This window comes from Grampus griseus (genome assembly GCF_964374135.1).
Source record: "Grampus griseus genome assembly, chromosome: 3".
NCBI lineage: Eukaryota > Metazoa > Chordata > Mammalia > Artiodactyla > Delphinidae > Grampus > Grampus griseus.
In genome coordinates this window covers 153,838,481-153,849,991 of record NC_139019.1, presented here as the reverse complement: position 1 = coordinate 153,849,991, position 11,511 = coordinate 153,838,481, and the positions used below count along the sequence as shown (strand labels likewise).

The following is an 11,511-nucleotide window of genomic DNA, read 5'->3' as shown; positions in this document are numbered from 1 at the left end:
GGGTTTCTCTACATGATCCGCTGGTAGCATCTGCACATATAGTAAAGCTATGTTCCTGAAGTTGACTAGGAATTTAAGAAAGCTGAAATTTTGCCGTAGAATCACTGCATAAATTATGCTTAGGGCTCTGATGCAGCCTACATATGTTATATAACTACAGTCTACATATGTTATATGTTATATAACTATGTTATATGTTATAAGGTTTTTTTAAAGGAGCATTTGATGTAAAGAAAAGGTTTTTCCTTAACACAGCAATGTCGTTACAGAGATTAAGAAGTCAGCCATCCTTTATTTTCCTCTCCATTTCCATACTGCTGGTGCCACTCTACTACCTAAGCCTCCTGACCTTTCCCTACAAGTGCTCCAAGTTCCCAAATTAATGTTTACTTCCTCCCCCATCAGAAACTCATTCCTTTGGAGTAGCTGATCTCAGGATATAGGAGGAAAGAAAAATATCCACACTATTTCTTACTAAGAAGATAATGATTGCTAACCCCTTTCCCTGCTGAAAAGTATTTACATTCTTCACTAAGGGTATTTGCTAGTTCCTAGGCCTAATTCATGGAAGTTTAGGAATTAAAGTGAAACTTCAGTGAATTAGGTAGGATAGAAGAAAAGTTTAGTGGTGAGGATGGTATCTCTGGTATCATATGAGTGTCTACTGCTAACCTTCCTTCCCATCTTCTGTGAACTCTCAGGTTCCTACTCTTAATTGCCTTTTTCCTTGTACTTCTGAACTCAATTTCTGAAAGCGCCAGGGTTTTATTTGACAGTGTTGGGAGCTTCAGCACTAACAGGAAACGTTTAGAATGGCTGGTGTATAAATATGGATCGTTTGTAACTGGGTATTTTCCCTCATGATTTGATGTCTCATAGATTACTATTTCTAGAAATTCCACTGACGTCAAACCTAGTTTTAAAAGTGCAGCTAAATAGGTTATTTCCAGTGTTTTCTGCTACTGCTTATAGCTCAGGTGTTCTCATCCATGCATTCATCAAAATTTTTGGAGTAGACGAATAAAATTGACTTATCCAGTTGACAGTAGAAAAATACCCAATGAAGTTTTGTAGTTCGTACAACTGAAAACTATTCCTCTGAATAATCTTGAAGGGCTAGATGCTAGAGAAATTAGAAGTGACTCAGCCACGACTCCTAATAATTGTGGCTGAATTGTGACTTAAACTCAGGTATCCTAGATTCTAGCATTGTGCATTCTTGTGATAATACAACTTACTGAGTTAAAAACTTAAGTTTGATTCTTGTTCATGGTTCTGTGAAATGGGATGAAATGAATGTAATGGCTAATAGTTTAATTACTTGGATTCAGTTTTTCTCACGTTTTTCTTTAGTAGTTGATACATAGCTTCAACCATCAAAATGGTTAAAATGGTATGATAATTTGAAAATATACTCTGTTTTAAGTAGATAGGCAGATAACCTGTATTTAAACTTATCTTGACATCCTGGAATGAAGAAACACTTTGTCAGCGTGGCCTGGCTTTTTAACTCATTTCCAGTTTGAAATTTCTGATTCCCACAAAATTTGGTGCAAGTAAGGTATTTTAAATTTAAACATCCAGGGACTTCCAGGGTGGTGCAGTGGTTAAGAATCCACCTGCTAATGCAGATGATGCGGGTTCGAGCCCCGGTCCAGGAAGATCCCACATGGCGTGAAGCAACTAAGTTGGTGTGCCACAACTGCTGAGCCTGAGCTCTAGAGCCCAAGAGCCACAATTACTGAGCCCATGTGCTGCAAGTACTGAAGACGGCATGCCCATGTGCTGCAAGTACTGAAGACCGCGTGCCTAGAGCCCATGCTCCATAAGAGAAACCACCGCAATGAGAAGCCTGCACACCACAACGAAGAGTAGTCCCCACTCACCGCAACTAGAGAAAGCCTGCACGCAGCAATGAAGACCCAACACAGCCAAAAATAAATAAGTTTTAAAAATTTTGTAAATTTGAACATCTAGTACTTTGTTTAACAAACTGCATTTTCAGGGAATTCCCTGGTGGTCCAGTGGTTAGGACTCTGCTTCCACTGCAGGGGGCACTGGTTCAATCCCTGGTTAGGGAACTAAGATCCCACATGCCAAGCAGCCAACAACAAAAAAAGGCGACCTTTTCAAATAGAACAGAAGAATTCATGAGTCAATAACAGTATTAATAACATCAGTAATTGTTGGCTTAGTAGGTTGCACGTTTGCAAATAAATAGGTAGAAATAATTTTAATTCTTAAAAGTTGATCATTTGATCACGATTTTTGAGAAGTTGCTATATCCAGCTAAATCCTTAATCTAAAGTTTAGTTGGTTAATTGGTTTTATTTTTTCCATATTTTTATAGAGGGAAGGTAAAGTTTTAAGTCAGGTTGGCTTTATAACTCCTTGGCCAGTCCAGCCTTTGCGGCCAGTTTTATGTTAGTGATTATTAAAAATAAAATGCAAAAGTTGAATAATGAACCTCTATATATAGCCCAGCTTAAAAAATTAAAAACATTTTGCAAATTTTGTTTCATCAGTTCCCCAACTTATTTTCCTGTTGCATTTAAGTACAAATGTCAGATACCATTTCATCCATATTTCTGTACTGTATATCTTTTAACGTGAGTTTTTAGTGCCAGTATCACACCTAACAAAATAATTCCTTATCTGGTAGAGTCTATAAAGTTTCATGATTGTCTAAAGAGTTATTTTAAGTTAGTTTGAATCAGTACCGAGTCAGGGTCCACACATAGCTAATTTGTCTCAGATCTCTTAATCACTATGTGCCTTTTTTTCTCCCCTTTTTATTTCTTTGCTAATTGAAACTTGGTCATTTGTCTTGAGAGAATTTCCCATACTCAATATTTCATTGGAGTGGTGTCCTTTCCTCTAGTCCCCACTTATCCTGTAAACTGATAGTTAATGAAGTTTTTTAATAGTATTCCTTCTGATAAATACAGAAGGGATGTTAGAAATACACTGTGTTGCTACTCTTTATGAAATAATATATTTGGGCACCAATCATCAGTGGATGCTAAAACCATGAGGGGAAAACTGATGGAGAACTTTATAATGAAGGGATCAGGCTGAATCTCAGGTTGGCAACCAGATGGATGTGTTGATATGCGTCTGAGGTGATGCAGTAGGAAATACACAGCACCTGTGGGGTATCACTGCCTTTAAAACAAAAAAATTGAATTTGGATCTAGTCAAGCCTGACTTGGTAATTGACCTTGGTAATCTATATGCATGTTAGGGAATGCAGTGGATTCCTGCCCACCCCCCAGATCTGCTCTCCACCACTCTGACTCAGCTCTCTGCCCTTAGGAGGCTGACCTCTTTGCATTGCATCATCTGGGCTCCCTTGCCCTGTAGGTTTGGTCAGTGGGAGGACCAGCAGATCAGAGAGTTAAGAGGAGAGAGAGATTATCCCCCAGCTCCTTACCTTCCAAGCCATGGTTTTGCAGAAGTGGTATCCCTTGACCAAAGGCCACAGCTCCTGTTGAGTTGACCTTTGTCTAGCTCCGAGCATTCACAGGGTTCCCACACAGTTCCTCCTTCTCCCCCCTGTAGCTAGAGATGGTAATGGCCTCCCACTGTTTATACTCCAGAGTGCTTCTTCAACATCCCCTGTTGGCTTCCCTTAATCTGCCCCACCATGTAGACAGTCTCTACAGTCAGACTGTCTTCAGTCTGAGGATGCCATCTGTTCCTTCCAGGACCTCAACTTACAAAATAGAGTATTTTCTGCTGTAGGCAGTAAACATATTTTCGCCCTTCCTTAATTCACTTGACAAATATTTGCCAGATCCTGTACCGCTCTTTGAGAAAACAGGGGCGAACAAGACAAATGGGTAACTTTGTCTTGTTAATAAAAAGGTAACTTCAAACAGTGATAAATTATCTTCCTGAGTAATCCTTCTGAGGCCTGCGAGTGAAGCCTCCTTAGATTGGACAGGTCTTTTGGAGATAGTGAGGTTTGAGGACCTGGGACCTTGACCTGAAGGAGGAGCTTGCTCAAAGATCTGAGAGCAGGATATTCCAGATAGTGAGGCTGTAGGCAAGGGCAAAGGCCAAAGAGACCAATGAGCTTGGCTTGTTTAATACACAGAAGCTTCTGGAATATGGTGAACAATACATGCAGGTGATGGGCAATTTGCCTATGTGTTTGTAGCAAGAATGATGTGCCAATTTGTAATATGGTGTTGGCCTCTTTTCAAAGAAGACAATCCAGTTTGCTGAGCAAGTACTTTTCAAACTACTTATTGGGCATATGCTAGATCTTAGCAAGACCTATCTCTGTATAACCACTTAACTGTGACCCCAAGTTACCTAAGGTCACAGCTACAAAGTTGCAGAGGTGAGATGCCAACCACTTGTTTTATTCCAATCTTGGAGGTAATTTTCCCCTCCAAATTAAGGGATTAAGGAGGAATATGTCAGCTGAAAGTCCTCAACAGTGTTAAGAGCTGTCCAAAGACGCTAATAAATCCAAAGATACCCAGAGGGTGGGAAGATATAACAGGTCTTTTTTTCAAAACCGGCTGTGGATTTGCCCAAATTACAAAGGTCCAAGCAAGTCTGTTGTTTTTATTTGATTATTACTGGAGTTAGTGGGAGAGTTATGTGGGACCCATTTTAGGATACAATATGCCTGGTAGGAATCTGAGCCAGCAGAGAATGTGCTTGACTTCCAGCCTTGCCCCCCTTTCTTGAAAAAGACTGTTCCAGCCATTTGATTCTCATTCAGGCTTTCCTACTTTAACCCTGTGGTGTACATTTGCATCAGAATCGCAGTATAGGTTAAATGTGGTGCATACTAGATGATTATTTTTGGCCAAGTTGTGTTTCCAGTACAGAATTAAGCCATCAGCTCATCAAAAGTTGGAGTTCTTTTTCCCTATCTTTTGCATTTGTTAAAGCCTAAATTTTCTCAAATGAAAGAATTCTCTAGGTCAGGAACAAGGTCTTACAATTTGTTTCCAGCACCGCCTGTCTGGCACATAATAAATGGTGAGAGTATTAAATATTCTAAGAGGCATCCTTCCACTAGGCTCAATCCCGACCCTGACTGCGTATGAATGCACAAGAGGTCGCTTTCCACCACCAAGCGGCGCTAGGGCACCATCTAGAAAGGATTCACTAAGTTTTCCACCGGGTTTGAAGTTTCGTACTTCAAAACTTCTGACACTTCAAAGTGTCAGGTTAATTTACAAGTCGAGGGGAATTTTCCCAACAAATGAATGATGCCGCAGCCAGGGGTAGGCTGCAGAAGGCGCTCTGAGTCTCTGGGTGCACCACAGACCTCTTGGGATCGCAGCTGGAACTCGGGCTGAGGAGTCGCAGAGGTGCATGCGCGGGAGTGGGTGCAGCCCGGCGTCCAGGGTGCAGCCTGGCGTCCAGGTGAGGGCGGAGGTGCGTGCTGCGCGCGGGGTCAGCCAGGTACGCGCTGTGGGGCTAGCCAGCTCCGTTTCCGCCCCCGCCCCCGCCCCCTCGCCGCGCGGGGCAGGCCTGGCCGCTCCTCCCCTGGGTGGGTCCCGGCTCCTTTTCTGGCAGGGTCTATTTGCATAGAGGAAACTGCCCAAAGTGGCCGCTGTGGAGGAGCTGGCTGCAGGGAAGGGGGCGTGCGCCGCGGTCCGCTGCTGCCTGGAGGCCAAGCCCCGCGCCGGGCCGACCTCGTGCCTCGGGCTCTCCAGCACGCTCCAGCACGCTCAGCCAGCGACCCCGGCTCTGTGCACCGTCCCCTCTGAGAGTCCACCCGCGACGAGCACACCATGAGTCCAGGCCAGGGCGCCGGCGGCGACGCGCGTAAGGGCTGCCGGACGGGCGGCGGCGGCGGCGGCGGCGGCAGCGGCGGCGCGGGGCGTCCCGCGACGGCAGCCGGGGCCTGGGCGGTGAGCGCGCTGTGCCTGCTGCTTTCCGCCGGCTCGGCGGCCGCCTGCCTGCTGCTGGGCGTCCAGGCGGCCGCGCTGCAGGGCCGGGTGGCGGCGCTCGAGGAAGAGCGGGAGCTGCTGTGGCGCGCGGGGTCGCCGGACACCCTGGTCGCCTGGGCCGAGCCGCAACTGGAGCGCCTGCTGCGCGAGGTAAGTCGCCGAGCGCAGGGCTGAGAGTGTCCGTGCGCCGGGAGCCGTTGCGGTGAGGAAAGGTCGCTCGCCAGCCGTGAGCGCCCGAGTCCGTCCGAGCAGCCTGCGCGGGGCCGGGGGTGGGGTGGGGTGCTGAGGGAGGCTGGGGTGCTGGCGGCCGAGGGGTCCTGCTGTTCCCGCTCCAGCCTCAGGGTCGGCCTGCGTGAAAAACAACCTAGAAGTGCTGTTTCGGGGACGAGCAGGGGGAGGAAGAGGAAAGACTGAGAACTTTGAAATAACAGATCTGGGGGCGGGTCTCCACGGGTGTGTGCGCTCGGACCGGTGGCTTCCCGCCTGCGTTAAGCGCCTGCCTTCCTACCTGTGCCAGGATAATGAAGAAGCTTTTGCGGGAAGTGTGTGGTGACTTCTGTCACTGGTAGCAGCTACTGTTCCCAACGCTGATATACCTGCAGAGGTGTGGGGCTCCCAGCAGACCGGAGGTTTCCTGGTGGCAGGAAACCTCAGTCAGACCCTGGCCGGGGCCCTTGGAGGGGCATGGTTAATCCAGCCTGCGCTGTCCACCCTCCGGCCCCTCAGGAAAGTGTTTCAGAACAGCTCCATCTTGGAGATGCTGTGCTGTGCCTGGGGCTGCTTGGGCTCAGCGCTCACCCAGGGCAACCCAGACCTGAGGGGGTGCCAACATCAGCTTGGCAGGGTGAGGGGAATAAAAAACAGTCCGGGCCAAAAAGTACAGATTCTGGATTCGGTCGACGCCACCTAGGCGATGCCACCTGGGCATTGTGGACACAGCAGATGCTGAGTTTCCTTGCTGGAAGCATCATATGAGACTCTCTGACACTTCTGTTAAGGTTGCTGCTATGTGTCTTCAAAGCAGGAGCCACATGTGAGACTTCAAATCTCTCACCCATCATGCTGATCAAAACCTCCAGCAGGGCACCTCCCCATAGAACAGTGGTGGTAGACTGGCCAGAGCGCCCCTGCTTGTGCTGGCCTCCCTTGCCTGAGCCATCCTCTTCTTCCTAGGAAAGGCAGCTACCCCAAGATCACAAGCATATTCCCCAAAAGGGCATCCTCAACTGTAGTATGAATAGCACCACAGTGTTTCAAGGTAGAGGAGAAGATGGGCAGGGCTGTTACTACCATTTCCCCTGAACTGTGCCCAGCTGTGATCTTTATTAATGTAGCTGTGTATCCATTTTTTAGTTAATTTGGATTCTTTAAGGTGAATGGGAGAAAACTGTACCATGCCTTTGTGTTCACCATACCTATTTCTTAGTCACTTTAATTTAAGCCAGTGTTACATCTCTTCTAACTTGGTTTTGGGCAAAATTGCTGCTTCATGAAATGATTTCCTATGTTCCTCTTGAAAGTGCCTGCAGACTTTAGAAATCTCTGCTGGCAACTCCTGGTGATGGTTTCATAATTGCAGCCCATTACCTTTTGGCAAATCCTTAGAGACAAGGGTATTGAATTGATTTATGGAGGGCCAGTAAAATTTCTACCTGTTAGTGCTATAACTGTGGCTGTTCTTTCGAATGGGGGGCCCCTTTTACTTAATAAAAAATAAACTGCAAGCTTTGATTGAGTAAATCAGAAATCCCAGTAAAACCTTTTAGAAGAAACTTGCAAATTGTGTCCATTCTAATAGGGAGGAGAGTGCTGGGAAAGCAGCCACTGCTGAGATTCGAGTCCTGAACTATGCAGATCATAGGAGGCTTCATCCTGCTTCCAAGGAGTTATTGGGCAGAGTATTCCCCCTCTCTCTCCCTCTCTGTTTCTCTCTCTCTCTCTCTCCATACCACCCCCCCCACGCCACCTCCCCCACTTCTTTCCTCTTCATTAGTAAGGGGAAGGGAAAATTTCAAATCCTGGGATTGCCACTTGAGATTTGCTGTACCATTCTGCAGGCTACATCATTAGCATAGGACACATCCTAATGCTTGTGCTACTAGCTAACCAAGTTTGGTGTTGAGGAGTCTCTACTTGGAGCATCTGAGATGCCACACTATGAATGCAGTTGGGGTTCAGCTTCTGACTGTTTCAGTGTCCCTGTGAAAAGGCATCTCTTTCCCAGGGCACCAGTCTGTTCCTGCTCCTAGCCATTCTTCTCACAAATGTCACTGGATGGGAAATGTACATGGCCTGGCCAGTGACCCTGAGAGTCCCTGGCTGAGATGAGGGGACTCATGGGAGGTGCATAGTGGGAGTTGGTAATTGGGTTTAAATAGATGTGAAGATAATTTAGAAAAACTATTTGATATGAAGGACAAATAAATAATGAACTGAAAATCTCTTAAAGAAAGAACCTTTGTACTTGAACATGTTTTTCAGTTCTAATTTGTTCGCAGTGAAGCATCCTTTCAGCCTGTGCTGAAGTAGCTGTGTATGTGAGGATGCCTGCAGCTTGTCCTTTTACCAACAAGCTTGTTTTCAGAGAATAGAAATCCTTGCCAACCATACACAACTTTAATGTCAGAAAAAAATAAAAAATAAGCCAACAGAAGCCACTGTTAATATTGGACCCACTGTCTTTGTTCCCTTGGGAACAGAACTGTGAAATAACTTCTTTGGGACTGGCTGATGTGCCTGATAATGTAGATATAGAAGCTACAAAAAAGGAATATTCATGATAACTCATGATTATTAAAGACCCTTCCCATGGTACAAAATAAAGAAATGGTTTTCAGAAAATAAAAGCAAGATTTTTGAGCAAGAGTCATTAACAATAGTATCTTCAGTATGACCCAAAAATATAAATGCAAAACAAGCATATGATATTATGCTTTTAAAGTGCTTTAAAGAGCTTGCCTCGGTAATCAACCCCCCCATTAGTTATACCTATAGTTACAGTACTACAAAAGCTTAAATTTTAGAGTAAATAAAATAGCTGCTATACCACAGTAAAAACTTTAATGCAAGGATTAAAGAAATATTTAGTTGTATTCAGAGGAAACTATTTTCAGCTTACAATGGATTTATTGTTGGCTGTTGGTCTTCCATTCTCCAGACCAATCAGTTTGAAAACAAGAAAAGCCCAGAGACTCAGGGTAAAATTCAAGCCCTTTCCTTCCCTACCATCAACTATATATATTGACTAAGTTACCATAAAACCCAAATCAGGAATCAAATGTAGCTTTTTTTGGCCTCTGTGGCAGCTTGTCACTTATCAGGACTGCTCTAAGGTGTATGCTTTAATAAAAATGGCAATTTTTGAGTCCCATAGCACAACTGGAGATGGAGTATAAATCATAGCTACATTTGTTTCCTTGACATTTCCTGGCTCCCAAACCAAAAAAGTTTACAGTTACTTCCTGGCATGCTCACTTTATTTCTCCACTCTTTTTTTTTTCCTTGTTTTTTTTGCAGAAGTTTAGGAGAGCTTTATAATAATAGCAGCATGTTTAGAATGAGCCGACTGTTGGGGCATTCCTTTCACAGATATATTTTGGAATTGTTGAATTGGACTTTTACACATTAGCTTTGAAGATTTGCAGCAGTGCTCCTGAAGTTCGGGGATCTGAAAGCTGAATGAATTTAGACCAGCAGTCAGAGAGGGGTAGATGATAAATGGGGTTTCAGTCCCACTATTTACTAGTCCTGGCATCTAACCTCTTCAACTTCCTGAGCTCCAACTTCCTCTTCCCTAATACGATGGTCACAACTACCTGTGTACTGATGAGCAAATAAGATAATGTAGAGGAAAGTGTTGGTCAGTAAGTCTTTTGATGGTGAGTACCAAAATCCCCAAGTGTGATTCCTTAAACAGTACAGTCATTGAATTATCTTGCATAACCTGAGAATCCTGGAAGTCAGCCTGCAGGTCCTGGGTTAGTTCAATGACTTGGCCATGACTGGGTGCCAGGTCATTCTCTGCCATTCTCTTTTTTTTTGTTTTGTTTTCCCTGTCACTTTATTTTTATTTTCTCTCACAGCTTTACATTTACTTTCTTTCTTTTTTTTTACATCTTTATTGGAGTATAATTGCTTTACAATGGTGTGTTAGTTTCTGCTTTATAACAAAGTGAATCAGTTATACATATACATATGTTCCCATCTCCTCCCTCTTGCGTCTCCCTCCCTCCCACCCTCCCTATCCCACCCATCCAGGTGGTCACAAAGCACCCAGCTGATCTCCCTGTGCCATGCGGCTGCTTCCCACTAGCTAGCTATTTTACATTTGGTAATGTATATATGTCCATGCCTCTCTCTCACTTTGTCACAGCTTACCCTTCCCCCTCCCCATATCCTCAAGTCCATTCTCTAGTAGGTCTGTGTCTTTTGTTTTTTTTTTTGTCCTTGGATTGTGCATTTTATTTCTCATATATCAAGTTATACCTTTGTTTGAGAGCATCATGACATTTGTTTTATTTTATTTTATTTTTTAACATCTTTATTGGGGTATAATTGCTTTACAATGGTGTGTTAGTTTCTGCTTTATAACAAAGTGAATCAGTTATACATATACATATGTTCCCATATCTCTTCCCTCTTGCGTCTCCCTCCCTCCCACCCTCCCTATCCCACCCCTCCAGAGGGTCACAAAGCACCGAGCTGATCTCCCTGTGCTATGTGGCTGCTTCCCACTAGCTATCTACCTTACGTTTGGTAGTGTATATATGTCCATGCCTCTCTCTTGCTTTGTCACAGCTCACCCTTCCCCCTCCCCATATCCTCAAGTCCGTTCTCTAGTACGTCTGTGTCTTTATTCCTGTCTTACCCCTAGGTTCTTCATGATATTTTTTTTTCTTAAATGCCATATATATCTGTTAGCATACGGTATTTGTCTTTCTCTTTCTGACTTATTTCGCTCTGTATGACAGACTCTAGGTCTGTCCACCTCATTACAAATAGCTCAATTTTGTTTCTTTTTATGGCTGAGTAATATTCCATTGTATATATGTGCCACATCTTCTTTATCCATTCATCCGATGATGGGCACTTAGGTTGTTTCCATCTCCGGGCTATTGTAAACAGAGCTGCAATGAACATTTTGGTACATGACTCTTTTTGAATTATGGTTTTCTCAGGGTATATGCCCAGTAGTGGGATGGCTGGGTCATATGGTAGTTCTATTTGTAGTTTTTTAAGGAAACTCCATACTGTTCTCCATAGTGGCTGTACCAATTCACATTCCCACCAGCAATGCAAGAGTGTTCCCTTTTCTCCACATACTCTCCAGCATTTATTGTTTCTAGATTTTTTGATGATGGCCATTTTGACTGGTGTGAGATAATATCTCATTGTAGTTTTGATTTGCATTTCTCTAATGATTAATGATGTTAGCATTCTTTCATGTGTTTGTTGGCAGTCTATATATCTTCTTTGGAGAAATGTCTATTTAGATTTTCTGCCCATTTTTGGATTGGGTTGTTTGTTTTTTTGTTCTTGAGCTGCATGAGCTGCTTGTAAATTTTGGAAATTAATCCTTTGTCAGTTGCTT

General features: G+C 44.2%; 1 protein-coding gene across 1 annotated transcript in view; it reads left to right on the top strand.

The window, feature by feature from the left end:
* Window positions 1-5,762: 5,762 nt before the first annotated feature.
* The window catches only part of COL23A1 (collagen type XXIII alpha 1 chain), a gene marked incomplete at its 5' end in the record, with an annotated part of 352,873 nt that continues 347,124 nt past the window's right edge, over window positions 5,763-11,511 (top strand). The window contains one exon of the mRNA XM_082652209.1: window positions 5,763-6,071. Within this exon, the coding sequence (XP_082508335.1) occupies window positions 5,763-6,071 (309 nt within the window). The remainder of the gene's footprint in view (window positions 6,072-11,511) is intronic.